The sequence below is a fragment of the Crocuta crocuta genome, unplaced genomic scaffold (genome assembly GCF_008692635.1).
Source record: "Crocuta crocuta isolate KB4526 unplaced genomic scaffold, BGI_CrCroc_1.0 scaffold128, whole genome shotgun sequence".
Taxonomy (NCBI): domain Eukaryota; kingdom Metazoa; phylum Chordata; class Mammalia; order Carnivora; family Hyaenidae; genus Crocuta; species Crocuta crocuta.
In genome coordinates, this window is record NW_027532232.1 from 3,964,683 (window position 1) to 3,981,579 (window position 16,897).

A 16,897-nucleotide genomic window follows, 5' to 3' on the forward strand; every position below is an offset into this window, starting at 1 on the left:
TTTCTGTTTTTTTTTTTTTTTTTTTTTTGTTTCACTGAGCTAAGGGCAAGAGCAAATGGTCTAGAGTCTTGTTTGCTTTCTCAGCAGGATAAGAAAAGAATGCAAGGGAAGAACAGCCAACAGAGCAGAGTAAGACAGAATTCCTCAGAAAAATAGTACTGAAGCAAAATAGTAGGAAGGCCAGGTTAGAGAAGCAAAATCCATAGAATCAAGTTTTACCTTAATAACAATACTGATGGAAATGTTATGCAAGAGTTTGAGTTCACAGCCTATTTGAAATGCATGATAGAATTTTTCTGATGTACAAGCCCAGTAACAGATGTAATTAGATTGTGCTAACATGATAAATAGTTACTGAATATCTCCCTAAATTAGATTGACCTCCATCTGTAAAGATCATAACTTTCAATAAAGACTTGTTTTACTTGCTGAATAATTTTCATACCGGTACTATGATAGAAGTCTTATAGGTGTATCGATGGGTCGCTCTCCAGATCTCAGTTTATTTTCTTTTCACATAAATGTCTTTTTGAAAGTGGGTTGTGCTTCCTAAAACAGCAGAATACACATTCTTTTCAAGTGCACATGGGACATTCTCCAGAATAGCTTGCCTATTAGGTCACAAATCAGGCCTCAACAAATACAAAAAGATCAAAATCATACCATGTACCTTTCCTACCATCACGCTCTGAAACTGGAAGTCAACCCCAAGAAGAAATTAGGAAAGACCACAAATACATGGAGGTTAAATAACAAGCTACTAAACAATGAATGGGTCAACCAAAAAATAAAAGAAGAATTAAAAAATACATGGACACAAATGAAAATGAAAACACAATGGTTCATAACCTTTGGGATGCAGCAAAAATGGTCCTCAGAGGGAAGTTTATAGCAATATAGGCCTACCTTAAAAAGCAAGAGAAATCTCAAATAAAATAACCTCCACATAAAGGAGCTAGAGAAAGAACAAATGAAGCCTAAAGCCAGCTGAAGGAAGGAATAATACAGATTAGAGCAGAAAGAAAAAAAAAAAAAAAAAATACCAATAGAGTAGATCAATGGAGTCAGGAGCTGGTTCTTTTAAAAAAGACAATTAAATTGATAAACATCTCTCCAGACTTACCAAAAAGAAAATAGAAACTACCCAAATAAAAAATACCACAAATGAGAGAGGACAAATAACAAATGCCACAGAAATACAAACAATCATAAGAGAATATTATGGCCAGATGTAATTAGATTCTGCTAACATGATAAATAGTTACTGAATATCTCCCTAAATTAGATTGCCCTCCATCTGTAAAGATCATCACTTTCAATAAAGGCTTGTTTTGTTTGCTAAATAATTTCCCTACAGGTACTAAGATAGAAGTCTTATAGGTGTATTGATGGGTCCCTCTGCCATCTGCTAATATCATCCTTAGTGGGGAAGAATTGAGAGCTTTTCCATCATAGTCAAGAACAAGATTGGGATGTTCATTCACCACTTTTATTCAATACAGTATTGGAAGTCCTAGCCACAGCAATCACACAACAAAAAGAAATAAAAGGAACCCAAATTAGTAATGAAGATGTAAAACTCTCACTCTTTGCAGATGACATGATACTCTATAAAGCTATAAAGAAAACCCAAAAGACTCCATCCAAATACTGTTAAAACCCACAAACAAATTCAGTTAAGTCTCAGGATACAAAATTAACAGCAATCTGGTGCATTTCTATACACCAATAGTGAAGCAGCAGAAAGAGAAATTAAGGAATCGATCCCATTTACAATTGCACCAAAACCAGTGAGATACCTGGGAATAAACCTAACCAAAGAAGTGAAAGACCTATACTCTGAAAACTATAAAACACTGATGAAAGAAAACTGAAGATGACACAAAGAAATGGAAAGATATTCCATGCTCATGGGTTAGATCAAATATTGTCAAAATGTCTATAAATATCCAAACCAATATATGCATTTAATGCAATTTCTATCAAAATATAAACAGCATTTTTCACAGAGCTAAAAAAAATCCTAAAATTTGTATGGAACCACAAAAGACCCAGAATAGCCAAAGCAGTCTTAAAACAGGAAAGCAAATCTGGATGCATCAAAAAGTTATATTACAAAGCTATAGTCATTAAAACAGTATGGTACTGGCACAAAAATAGACATAGATCAATAGAACAGAAGAGAAAACCCAGAAATGAGCCCACAACTATATGGTCAACTAATCTTTGACAAAAGAGGCAAGAATATGTAATGGGGAAAAAACCATCTATTCAAATTATGGTGTTGGGAAAACTGGACAGCCACATGCAGAAGAATGCAACTGGACCACTTGTTTATACTACACACAAAAATAAGTTCAAAATGGATTAAGAACCTAAATGTGAGACCTGAAATCATAAGTACCCTAGAGGGCAACACAGGCAATAATCTCTTAGACATCAGCCGTAGCAACTGTTCTCTAGATATGTCTCCTGAGGCCAGAGAAACAAAAGCAAAAATAAACTTATTGACACTGCCTCAAAATAAAAAGCTTCTGCCTAGCAAGGGAAACAATCAACAAAACTAAAAGTCAACCTGTGGAATGGGAGAAGATATTTGCAAATGATGTATCTGATAAAGGGTTGGTATCCAAAATACATAAAGAACTTACAAAACTCAACACCCCAGAAATGAATAATCCAATTAAAAATGGGCAAAAGATGGGGCACACTGGTGACTCAGTCAGTTAAGGGTCCAACTTCAGCTCAGGTCATGATCTCACAGTTCATGGGTTCGAGCCCCACATTGAACTCTATGCTGATAGCTTGGAACCTAGAGCCTGCTTCGGATTCTGTGTCTCCCTCTCTCTCTCTCTGCTTCTTTCTCTTTCTCTCAAAAATAAATATTTAAAAAACATTTTTAAATGGCCAAAAGATATATGTAGACATTTTTCCAAAGAAGATAGACAGATGGCCAACAGACACATGAAAAGATGCTTAACATCACTGGTCATCAGGGAAATATAATTCAAAACTACAATGAGATATCACCTCATACCTGTCAGAATGACTAAAATCAAAAACACAAGAAATGACAGGTGTTGTCAAGGATGTGGAGAAAAGCGATCCGCACTGCTGGTGGGAATGCACACTGGTGTAGGCCACTCTGGAAAACAGTATGGAGGTTCCTCATGAAGTTAAAAATAAAACTACTCAATGATCCAGCAATTGCAATACTAGGTGTTTACCCAAAGAATACAAGAACAACTCTAATTCAAAGGGATACATATACCCTGATGTTTATAGTAGCATTATCTATAACAGCCCAATTATGGAAACAGCCCAAGTTGTGTCCATCAACTGATGAATGGACAAAGAAGTATATATAATACAACTTCAAGTTATATTACAAAGCTATATGTATATATATATATGGTTAATGCCAAGTACTGATACATGTCTCTTACATGGCAGCCTGACATATAGTGCAGCCAATCAAAACATTAATTATTAATAAATTTTAAATTATCTTTCACTATTAGATTAAATAAATTTTGTCTTCAACCTTTCTTTTCCCACCTCAGAGATATTTCCATGTCTCTTCTCTATCCCAACACTCAATCTGGAGACAAGTTGTGGGATAGTCCACCATGATGGTCAGTGGAGTATTTGCTCAATAAATTCCCAAAGAAAAATGATACTGATGCTTAGGAGCAGGAGTTGGCAAATGTTTTCTATGAAGGGCCAGATAATAAATATTTTAGGCATCAGAGGCCATATGGTCTCTGTCACAACTACTCAACTCTGCCATTACAATGTGGTAGCACCATAGAACATATGTCAGAAAAAATTATGGCTGTATTTCAGTAAAACTTTATTTATGGACACTGACTTTGAATTTCATGTAAGTTTCCCACAACACAAAATATGATATTGCCTTTGATTTTTTCTTCAATCCTTTAAAATGTAAAAAGTCATTCTTGGCTCCTGGGCCATAAGAGAACAGGCAACAAGATGAATGGTTGTCAGCACTTAGCTTTCAGACTCCTGATTTAGAGTCATGTAATTTGAAGTGATAATGAACTTGGGGAGAGTATCAGCCTGAAATTCCACAGGAATATGCTCCCTTCTTAGTGGGTAGTCAAATCCCAGTATGTGAAAGGGTGTTTCTATTTATTGCTACTTTAAGAAACACTACATGTCAAGTTTAATGGCAAACTCTCTGCTCCCTCTCTAATGTGATTTTAATTGATAGAAATTCTAGTAAAAGGAGTTGGGTTTGCAGAAGATTCTGTTGAGATACTTGAGGCTGAGTCATTAGTACATACAATGTCAATGAGCATCACAGTGCTTTTCTGCATGATCCTAGTTTGCACTTGATAAACAATTTTTTTTTTAAAAAACTTTATTTTGGAAACTCAAGTGCAATGAAAAAACTAAGGGAGTGTAAAATACACTTGTTTGGAGCCCACTGGCTGAATTCTGTGACCCCTTTCTGGCTTTCTGTGCGCCCTGACACCTGAGGGAATGTGTGTTCACTGACATTCCAGAAGGTCAGAGAGATAAGTGACTCACCCTAACAGCATAGCATTTTAAAGACAGGCTTCCAAGTTGGTTCCCCTCAATTCCCTGAACTGTTTGCTAAGATATACGAAAGACAAATTTTTAACAAGATTATTGAACTGTCTTTCTCTCGTTCTACTGTCCTCCAAAAATCAGTTTTGTTATCAGTTGTATATACAGTTTCAAAAATTGTTATTTACATTCAGACTGTACACATGCAAAAAAATCATACAAAAGGGTAAGTTTGTGGAATGACTTTATAATGGTCAGTGCGTCCCACCTATCTGGCCCCAAATGAGGGCATTTCTCAGCCACAGCAGCATGAAAAGAGGAAGAAGGGGCAGAGATATCTTCCTAAGGGGAAGTCTGTGCCCAACTCACATTGGGCCCATCCCCAAGAACCTCTTCTGGATTTCTGTGCTCCTCTTCTTTTATGGAGGGTGGGTACAGGGTACACTTGGAAGACCCAAAACAAGATAAATATAGGGGAAGCAGGAAAACAAATCTAAGAGAAAAACCAAACTGGGCTTGAATCTTTACTCTTCATTATAGATGGAAATAGACACTTGATAAGCACCTACTATGTGTTGGAAACTTCATATAGACTTGGTTGTTGAAATAAATGAAAAAAGAGGAAGGAACAAAAAATGTCCCGTTATTTAGCTGATGCACAGCAGGGACGAAAGCCTCTTAAGGAACTACTTCAAAGCAATCAAGGAGACAAAATGTTTTTGTTTGTTTGTTTTTTAACAGTTTTGTCTCCTTTATTATCCAAGAAATCAGGTTGATTTCATGGAGCTTCTGATTCCTGACAACAGCAAACTGCATGCGTGCTCAGCGTTTGGTGTGTGTTTCTCAAGCAGTGTGGTAGTCCACTCCCACGCTAAAATAGGATACAACATATTGGTTGTGACTCTCTGGAAATTGGGGTGTCAGTTCTCTGTTCCTGAAGGTAATGATGTCACAGTTGCTTCTGAGTAATATGTTGTGTGACCAATTGATAGAAGGCAGAGAACAATCCTTTAACCGTGGTTCCACTTAGTGACCCTCTGAGCATTTAATAGGAATGCAGTCAATTATTAGACAATTTAAATCGTTATCAGAAAAGACATGTTTCTAATTTAGCCTCCTCATCCTTTTCTGTTCTTCCCTGTGATTCAGGAGGAAGGACGCTGGCTTCTTATCCTACAAAGATCACCTGCCAGTAAGCCAAGTGGTAGTTGGAGATACTGACCGGCAAGGCTCCGAAGCCAAGCTGAGCGTGGGTCCCCTGCGCTGCCAAGGAGACAGTAAGTTGGCCCAGAAGCTGTGGCTTGCACTTTCTTATCAGTTTCAAATAGTGTTTCTCAGAAAATCAGAGGATGGCAAGAGACAGGCTTGCTCTTCTGTAACTCTTCAAGAAGCGTCACACAATGAAAGCAGAACCAAATGGAGAGCTAGATAGACCTTAACACATACAGGAGAGGCGCAGCCATAAAGTCCCCAGTACCGCAGCCTAGATTTGGGCATACAGTGTGGATATCCAGCTTCCTTGTATATTCATGTGTAACAAGTTTGACTACCTAAGTTTATGGTGATATAAATAGCAATGCTAATAGCATACAAGTGGCAGTCAACAGCTGTGATTCCACTGAGTGCTGCTGTTAATGCCATTAGCATGACTATTTATATCGTCATAACTCAGCTTATGGCGATATAAATAGTAGCATTATGGCTTAATGTATCATTGTAAACTTGGATTATGGTCATATAAAGTTTGACATTATTGCTATCAAATTTCATCATCATCAGGGCTTCATAGTCCCTTGTAAGCCAACGATTGTTCATGTGGCTACGCCTTGCTCTCAGGATTCGGCACCACAGAGAGGAACTTGGGGCTGCTGGCTTGGACTGTGGGAGGTCAGGGAGTTGGAGTGATGATCTCGCCTAATGAAGGGCGCCATTAGGATTTTATGTTGCTTGATACCCTTCAGTGTGCTTTATGTGGAGTTGGAGGGAAACAGTGCCAGGTTGCTATGGGGATTCTGTAATGAACGTCCTGGGGGTCGTTTCCCCTCTTCTTGTCTATGCCCGTGGTTTCAGCAAGTCTCCCGAGAGTTCTGTGCTTTCTGTGATTGCGTGCTGGGCATCGGGAGACCCAGATTCTGCTCCTCGCATAACTGGCTTTCCAGGAGACCTCAGGCAAACCCCTCCACTTGCTCACTGTGGTAATGAGAATACCACCTGCGCCCCAACTCCTCCTGGGGAAACCATAAAGATTTTAGTGCCTGGATCCGGATTCCTCGTAGCATAGCATTCTGTGCAATGGGATATTATTACCACTTCCATAAATCAGAGGAGAATTAGACGCACTCGATGTAATAAATTATTGCATCGACTCCAAGAGGTGTCCTATGAAATGAAATGGTGCATGCTTAAATGTTTACTACTTACTACATGGGGGCTGTTGGCAATTAAACAAGGCAGTGTTCCTGATACGAAAGAGATCCCGAGTTTGTGCTGATATGTCTCTCTTTAGTTTAAAACTGAGACTGGACAAAGAGCTTTATCATGCGTTTATTGAGCAATAATACTTTACTTGTTGAGCCAGACTCAGGAGGACTATGCAGTGAGAAATTTAACTTCAGCTGTTAATATTCATAAAATAATAGTAAGTATGCATTTTTTAGATATTTTGAGAGATGGGTGCACGATAGGATGACTCACAAAATAGGCAGGTTCTCATGTGCTGTCTGATGAAAATCAGTTTCATTGTGTCATGATTATTCATTAATCTATAAAGGTAAAATATTTCTCATTTACCAATGCTAATTCTGGAGTAAGCTATGAATTAAAGAAAGGGTTCCCCATGAAGAATTGATTAACTTGGTATAGTTATAAAAATCCCACTTCTGCAAACCTTTGGTACCATTCTTAAATAGAAGATTCCAGCCACATTACATAGTATATGTAGAAGTGTGTTAACAGTTTATAGCTACTATTAGCTTGTTTCCCTTAATCAATAAATCAGTCTTCAAGAATTTCTGACATGTCTGCTAAATGTCTAACACTTTACCAGATACTCTGAGAAATAAGAAACAAGTTCAAACTACATTTTGAGAAATGTACATGAAAAAAATATTGGAAAACAAAATGTCTTATAAGATTAGATTCTGCAATACAATATTATTGCAGCTGATGTTTAAGAAACGAGTGATATAGTGTATTTCAGGCAGACTTCATATTTAAAAAGAAAAAAAAACAGGAAAAGTATGGTGGTCAATGTTTATTTACATTTCTTTTCCAAGGCTATTGTTCTTAGAAACATTTTTTAGGACCCCTTGATAAGACAAAGAGCTGTCTTAATCATTGGCAACACATGAGCTCAGAATTCTTATAGCACTACAGCCTAAGGGAGACTGTTTCAATCCATATTTTGCCTGATACTTCATAAAATAAAAGCACAGTCAATATTTAATTGCAATTATATGGAACGCTTTTGTGTCCAAGAGGGACAAAGAGAAGTCTTCCTTTTCTGCAGGCAGCTGAGAACATCATACCTTGTACCTGAATTGCCAGGTAGCATTTTTGATGTCTACCTTCCATTTAAGAACATTCTAACATGGCCACAGTAATGAGAAAACGTTCCACATAATGTCATTTTCCAGTTTTTAACGTGTTTGATTTCCTCGTATACTCACAGCCCCCAATGAGGTGGGTTAGGTTAAATATTAGCCTTTCTGTTTACAAATAAATGAAATATTTCTTTTAAAATGTCATTGGCACTACAAATTTCTGTATGCCCTTGCAGTCTCTAGGAGGCTTCAGGAAGAAAGACAGAGCAGAGAACATAAACAGCTTTCCCTATACAAGGTCAAAATTGTTTCTCTGAGTCAGTTGATGATCAAATGAGATTATTTTTAAAAAATAGCCATTTGGGTCTTATCCCCACCACTGCCCCCACCCACCCCCATCCAGTTACCAATGTAGCATGAATGTTTCAGGAATTAAATTCCAATTGTTACCATGTAAAAAGCATCACAGTGCCTGTATCCTGTTGTTTATAGAGATTAACTGACTTTGTATCATTTACTGAAGTCTGTACAAAGCTATAGTTTAAAACACCAAATCCGTTGTGAGAAAATGTTTTTTCTCTATTTGAAGAGTCTTAGTGATGTCAGCCCTGGGAAGCTGGGTCTTGAATTAGCTCCCCATTCTATCCCCCAGTCTTAGAGAATGAAACAATTTTTGTAGGCTCTGACCAACCGTTTCAAAGTGGTTCCGGTTGATTCTATCATGCCTGGTGAGTTTCGTTTTTACTTTGACTCATCCGAACTCATAGACCCATATAATCCAAATGCTAAATAAAACCAGTGAGTTCCATTCAGGTCTGCTGCATTTCCCATATAGTGCTGAAAATGCTCATGATCTTATGGTCTAGTTTTCGATGGGGGTATTAGCTTGTTATTGGGGGGGAGGAGGAGTTTCTCAGACACGTTCAAATGGAAACCTCACATGTAAATGAAACCCAGAGTATAACTAGTGATGGGTAGTTTGCTAAGATAAAAAGTGCCTCTGAGGTTACAAATCTCCCCCCTAACCCAAGACACACTCACCAGGGAAGAAACCAAAGAGCTGCATTACAGCATCAGCCACTGGTAGGTAGAAACTGTTTTCAAAAGTAAATGTATAATCATTCTTGCAGAGAGTTGCTAAACTTTTATGGAATCAGAACAAAGATAAAATATTTCAGGCTTTGGAGGTAGAAGTCTTCTTCATACCATATGTGGTGAATATAATTAATTATAGAAATAAAGAATGTGCCAGATAATTGCTTTATTCTCAGCTTTCTGAGCTAAAGATTTCCCATATCCTCTCTAGGGATTCAGGGACTTTAAACAATTAATTAGGAGCAAGTTTGCTACAAAAGCAAGTGTTTTCAGTGCATGTGGGTAGAAACCATTCACGAAAATGTATTACTCAGAAACCCTCTCTGGTGGTAAAACAGAGTCACAGTGGATGTTTAAAAGGCCAATGTAGTTTCTCAGAAAACCAAAATATTTTATTTCTGTCCTGATTCCACAAAAGTTTAGAAACTCTCTGCAAAAAAAAAAAAAAAAACTATTATACCTTTACATTTGAAAACAGTTTCTGCCTACCAGTGTCTGATGCTCTGAAGTAGCTCAGAGAGGCCAAGAAGACAAGGTGAGGAAGGAGGCCACAAATCCAGCCCAGGAACACAGGGCAGAGGCAAAGCCAAGGGTAAAATAAGATGGCGACAGAGTTCCATCCAAACAATAGCGGACCTCTGTTTTCTGGGAATACAATCACGTGTACCAGCAAAATACAAAGGCCATGCTCTCTTTACTGCAAGAGTCTTATAAGCCACAAACATAACCAACCATTCCCTTACCCAGAGAGGCAAAGCAATGACAGCGTCCACACCTCGTTTCTCTGCAGATAAGACACTTCCAATGGCAATGCCGAGGAGCATCATTCTCCATGGGATGTGCCCAGGGGCACACAGGCCATGCTGTCCCCTGTGAGCATCCATGTGAGACACACTCAGAGCGGCAGAGGAGGACTGGACAAGGAGAGAGCCCAGCTGCTCATCTGGGCTCAGAATGCGATCTTGATTATGGAAAGGAAGCCATTACCTGGGCTCCAGAGAGGCCTAGAGAGTCTTCTCATCCCCTTTGACTTTGCTGCTTTAGGCTTGGAAGAGATGAGGAAGGCAAAGGGCTCAACATGCACCTTGTATACTTTATACTTGTTTCTCTCTTGACTCTCCTGACATTTTGTATCAGGTGGGATCTTTGACTCCAGCATAGCAATGAGAAAACAGAGCTAGACTTTAAGAGGAGGGGGATTTGCCAATAAGTTTCAGAGCTGGGGCCAGAAGGTCTGTGTGGTGCCAGAGCTAATCCCAGAATGGATAAAATTTGATCATCTCCAGTCGTTATTTCCTCCAAAGATGCTCCACATGCTTTTCCTTTCCCCATGTCTTCCCCAGCATGTAGCCACGGATGCTTGCTTCAAGTATAGCTAGAAGAAAGAACAAAGAATTGTGGCATTCTAATGGTTGAAGATGCTCAGAGATCAAACAGTACAGACCCGTCATGTTCCAGAGGAGGGAACTCAGGTCTAGGGAGGTTAAGTGACCAGCTGAGGGTCTCCCAGTGGGTATATGGCAGAGCATTTTGACAGTTTGACATGAGCTTTCATCTTTAGTAATTTCCTGAGGCCAAGATGAATGTTGAGATCCAGAGAGGAAGCTCTGACCTGGAACTCTGAACTTGGGTCCCTGCCCCTCAACAGCTGAGCAGTGTAATAATGTGGTGCTCTTCCTCTCGCCCCACTGTGAGATCAGCCGCCTGGAAAGCCTGATTGAAAACCCACAACACAGGGATGAAGGGTCAATGGCGGAAAGTTGGTAACTTTTGTGTTTTGTTTTGTTTTGTTTTACTTCTACTTTGGGTAGTTTTTTGATTGATGGTTGAAGGCAGGGGGAAGAAAATCTTGAATGATGTGTAGAAATAATTAACCTCCATTTTCTTCCTCAATGTCCTAGCCTTTGCTGCTATTGCCCTGGGCTGCTACCAGCTGAGAAACACTAGTAGCTCTAAGAACAAGCAGAAATAGTGAAATGTTCAGGATCAAAACATAGGCTGATTCCCATTAAAGGACTGAGCCTTCTGAGCATATCTGAGGGCAGGTCCAATTACAAAGCAGCAGACGTAGAAAGAAGGAAGGCTTGCTTAGCTTTGGTCTTCCAGACTCCAGAGTGACTTTAAACAATTAGAAGTGGACAAATCCCTGGGAACCATCAGCTCTTTAATATTATAGGGCCACTCAACGTTAGCCACAGATGCACTTTGGAAACGGGAAGTAAATTTACTTAGTGTTTGGAGGTGGGGAGGTATTTCTGTTTTACAGTAGACATGGCATTTGTGTGCATGTGACTGACATTCCTGCCTGTCCTTTCAAATACTGCTCATGTTTGGAGGAATCATCACATCCCATAGAGGAATTTCCTCTGGCTGTGTTTTGTCCCTGTCCCTGGGTGCCCATCCCTTCCCTAAACTTGGCACTTTGCAGAAGTGACAGGATCCCAGATCCAGGAGGGACTTTGTTCTGTAAATTTAATCCCCATTGCTGAGTTCCCCTGCTGAACTTTCTAGGTGATCTCTCTAAAACATTTGCAAGAGAGAGCTAGACTTGCTCTGACTGTCTGAAATTATGTCCACAGTCCTGACGCTGCTTGGAGTTAGCACAGATATCATGGTCCCTAACAAGGCTGCCTTCACCTGGGTCATGGGCCACACATTGGGGGCTTCCAGGCCATTCTGCTCCTCTGACCAAATGATACAAATTTGAAGGTCCCCACTATGCTCTCGGGATCAATAATGCACTAGAATGACTCACAGAACTCAGGAAAGCACTAAATTTAAGATTCAAGTCTTATTATGAAAGACTCAAACCAAGACAAGCTGAATGGAAAGGTACACAGGGTAAGGTCTGGGAGGGTCTCAGATACTAAGCTCCCTTGTCCTCTCCTCGGAATGAGGACACATCGCCCTCCCCCCTCCCACCCGCACACATCAGTGCGTGTCACCAACCAGCTCACTAAGCTTTGGTTGTCCACAGTTTTTACTGGGTTTCATATGTTGGCATGATTGAATAAGTCATTGACCACAATATTGAATTCAGTCTCCATCATCTCTTCCTTCTCCTCCCCCGAGTTGGGAGCTGATATCTCCTGGCTTAAAGCCCCACCCCTGGAATCCCACAGTTGGTCTTTCTAGCAGGACCAGCCCCCATCTTGAACTCTGTAAGATCCACCAGCAGTCATCCCCTGATCATAAAGCGTCACGGCTGACCATGAACGACCAAGACATTCCTATCACTCAGGAAATTTTAAGAGTCTGAAAGCCCCATTTCAGGAACCCGGGAGAAAGACCAGAGAAATGACAGTCACATCACAATCACTTTTCTCTCTTTGTTTGCATTATGAGTTCTCTCACCACCAACAATGGATGGCCATGTATGTGGAGGTCTATATCCCAGTGCTCAGGGAGATGGCTGCCACATCGAGCCTTTCAAATATGTGTTCATTAAATGAATATGAATAGTTAAATAACCTCAAAAGATTTAAATAAGCATTTTAGACTAATAATGGAGGCAGCACCATGAGGCACTGCATGATAAATTTCAGAAAACTTGCACAGACGATAATTGCTATAGGGGACCAAGAGAAGACCTATCACTTGATTTATATGCACACCTATTTTTAACCTCAGTAAGGTTTTTGCACATTTATTCATCTTAACGAAATGAACACTTTTATTCTTTTGTACCTGGAAAATCCCTTGAATCTGATGATTATCTTCAAATTAAGGATTAAAAAAGAACGCTTTTGCTCAGTTTTTTTCTATTTTCCCTGGCACTTCTAAATTAAGATGCTCATGAGGTATTACATTTATAGAACTCATTGTTTAATCTAAATTAGATTAACCTCCTCCCCTGGTCCTTCAGAGACCTTAGCAGACTGTTCCACACTTTTGTTTATCCATGTCTCAAGGTTATTACTAACAAAATTACAATTAGTCAGTACTTCAAACTTATATTTAGGGTGCTAAACTGTGAGCCATAAACTACCTCACTCTGGCATAATTAAAACCGTGTTCCAGTTCACCTGCTTTATGGTATCTGCTCGGCTTTTCATACAGTTCTTTTCACAATCCTAACTGCATACAGGCCTTGGAAACTCAGAAACGTCACCAAAGAAAACTTTTCAAACCACTTCCTCTTGAAGTTTGCTGGCAGTTCCAAAGTAGTAGTCTTACTACAGTCATTGGGATAAAAAAAAAATTGTTCTAAACTATGGCAAGCATTATGTAAGATCTGTTTTACTATCTTTAGAATATATCCCAGTTTGGGGGCATCTGGGTGGCTCAGTTGGTTAAGCGTCCGACTTCGGTTCAGGTTGTGATCTCTCGGTTCATGGGTTTGAGCCCCATGTCGGGCTCTGTGCTGACAGCTCAGAGCCTGGAGCCTGCTTCAGATTCCATGTCTCCCCTTCTTTCTGTCCCTCCTCCACTCATGCTCTGTCTCTCTCTCAAAAAGAAACATTAAAAATTTTTAGCATATGTATTTTAGTATAAATTTATATATTTTAATTTATATATTAATGTTATATGCAACATATATATTTTAACATAAATTCTAATACATATTTTGATATGTAAAATATATCCCAATTCAAATTCACCGGATATGTGCATAGAAAGCAGTGCATTTGGATATGTGTTCACCTGTTGGCCTGGTAGCTACTCCATGAGCTGCATATACAGTCCCGAATTGAAGAGAAGAGGACTTCATGTCCCGTTCATACATTTTTTATCTGTGAGTCAGCCTAAGAGTCATTTGTCTTTGGTTCCTAGCTTAATTGAGAATCTCTCAGTCCTTAAGTGTGAATAGAAAAACCAGACTCAGCAAGAGTAGCTTGGTCTTTTGAGGAAGGAGAGGTCATTTGCTCTTTAAGATTCTATCTGTGCCTCTTCCGTTCAGGGTTTTTCTGGATTTAAGCTTTAGACAATGAGTAGCCTGACAGTCTTTTCTCTAATCCCTGTGTCTCGTGCTTTAAGTATTCCTTAGTTCCATTCTAGTAGATTATCCCAATCAGTTTTGTTTTACAGTATTCAGGCCTTTAGAATTTAATTCTGTTATATTGAGTAGGATGCAAATTGGGCTTGAACTTAAAATATGGCCTGTTACATAACAGAACGGTTTTGCTGGTTTTCACCGAATTTGTGACTCAACTTAAATACCTCAAATATTCTTCTCCGGTTTCCTTCCCATTATTATATCTGAGATCATAGTGTGACTGACTCAAGAAGTTAAGATTACTACCTTATTTACTTTGGGTGCATGGTTTATGCTCTGGTTTGACCGGAGATATGAAGTTGGCTCCAATTGCCTCAGTTTTCTGCATGTAAACAACAACAACAACAACACAGAAAGCCAAAAGCTAGCACTTTTTTTTTTAAGTAACATAACAGTTTGGAATTGAATTTGTAAAAAGAGAACTTGACCCAAGAGTTAAAGCTGAGAAGATACTCTGATGCATTTTATTTCTTAGGCATCTGTATTTATTCTTTATGTATATATTTCAAGGAGATAAACTCTTCATCTCAATCCTTCAAATGTACATGTGGAAAAATGCATCTGTTATTGTTTAACGATAGTCTGATGCACCTGAATGAAGTGTGGCTGTTTCTTTGCTTATAGAACTGATAGTTTTTCTGGCTTTCTGCTGATGATCCCAAAATGAAGTTGCTCTCGAACGTGCATAAGAAATAAGATGATGGTTCAAGGTAGCATCTGTAATAAAGCAAACTTTACAGCTTCTCTTTGGGATTAAGGAGAGAGAACGAGTTACATATTCCACCCTGGGCCGTAGGTGACCATGTCATATCTGAAACTGGTCATTTATTGGTGAGCAGTGTCCAGACTTTATCTTAGGATGCTACAAATAAGCAATGATGTTTAATCAGAAAGAGAAACCAACAAAAGTAGTTCTGGTTGGAACAGGAGTTCTGGGCAGCCACACCTCAGCAGACTCTAAGCCTAGGATGAGCGATAGTCCATTGAGGACTAAAAGACCAAAAAAAAAAGACCCGAGGTAGCAATTGAGACACAGGTTTACTAGGGGAGCTTATGTACAGCGAGGCTAGGCATGGCCAACTGGACAAAGCATCTGCTGTTGGGATGTATGTGCAGCAAGGTTTTCTATTGCAGCAACTTCCCCTAGCAACTCCCAGTGGTTCTTCCCCTCCCTGCTCAGCCAGTTTTTCCAAGGAGATCAAGACCTGCCGTGCTGGCACTATTCCTCACAAGGGAGATGCCCCGAGTTGCCCACCCACAGAGCCCCGGATTTGGAACACTGAACAGCACATTCTTCCACACACTCTGCTTGCTAGGAATTTAGAGAGAGGACAAGATCTCTGCATTCTCAGGATAGTGATTCACAGGTGCATTCAGCATGTGCTTGCACAGACTAGCTATCCAACACATACCATACAGACTCTTAGCACTTTTTATTTTTGAGAAAACTCCTAAAGAATTTTTCTAACTCTTCTTAGCCCACCTATCTCCAAAAGCTGGGCCTCCTTCCTGCCTGTTTACATCTCTTTGCAAAGACCACCTATTCTAGAATCAAGAAAAAAACTGGATAACACTTATATTTAGGACAAAGTAATAGAGTGTTTCTGTTTCATACAGATATTCCCTCCCTTCTGGCACTTTTATACACACACACACACACACACACACACACACACACATACACACACGCAATTCTCTTACCCTGAGAATTTAGCATTTGTACTTAGTGCTGCTCTAGTCACCTCCATCTTGAACCTACCTTAATCCCATGGTAGGTCCAACTCGGGGCTCAAAATGACTTGAGATCAGGGTAGTCGGAGGAACTCTTGTTAGACATGGGGAGGAAGACAAAATGGGATTAGAAGTCAGAACATGTCTTTCCCATGCATCCTTGCAGCAGCTGGACTGTGGGGATGGGGGTGCACTGTAGTCAGCATCAACGGTGCTCTGTGTCCCAGCCAGTCTGGAGCCATCCCAGGCTTAAACCCATGGTTTAGGGCTTTGTCCTAAGGGGGGAAAATCACCTTACTCGTTTAAAAGTTAAAACACTGACTTAATGATGAACTAATCCTTAATTCAGAACAATTCTGTGTATGTACGGTAAGAGATCTCAATATAAATTTGAGTTTGTGGCCATTTGTGCTAATGTTTTAAGAATCTGTTCATGCCATTTCACCCAAAAAGCCATAAAGAAGCTAAGGCGAGGTATTCTCTCTGAAAGTAGTTCTCCAGAGGGGGAGAAATCGAGCACTGAGGAGTCAGAATTTTATTTCTTTTGTTGGCCTATTGCTGAGCTGTATAGAGTAGTGCTACTCAATGGTTTACAGACATGATAGAAATGTTCTTTAACCTGTGGGGTCCAGATGGTAGCCTCTAGACACAGGTGGCCCCTGAGCATTTGAAACGTGACCAGTGTGACCAAGGATCTGAGTTTTTAACTCTGGTTAATTTTACTTCGCTCAAATTTAAATAGCCACATGTGGCTAGTGGCTGCCATATTGGACTGCATAGCTTGAGCACAACAGTGAAGGGCCACTTAAGAAGACCCGTCCCCACCTGGAATTCAGTCTTAGCCTGTAGTTATGAGTCCACCTGCTGTGATTCTTCCTGGAGTAATAAGAGATTAAAGACGAAGAAAGAGAAAAGGTGGCTTTTGCCTTGGCTCAACCTAATGTCAGAAAGCTCCAAAAAGTATCTAGGATAACATACC

General features: G+C 39.7%; 1 protein-coding gene across 1 annotated transcript in view; it reads left to right on the forward strand.

Moving 5' to 3' along the window:
* Window positions 1-16,897, forward strand: part of CNTNAP2 (contactin associated protein 2) — a 1,422,049-nt gene that overhangs the window by 1,051,120 nt on the left and 354,032 nt on the right. Inside the window, exon 17 of the mRNA XM_077778041.1 lies at window positions 5,704-5,831. Coding sequence (XP_077634167.1) covers window positions 5,704-5,831 — 128 coding nt within the window. The remainder of the gene's footprint in view (window positions 1-5,703; window positions 5,832-16,897) is intronic.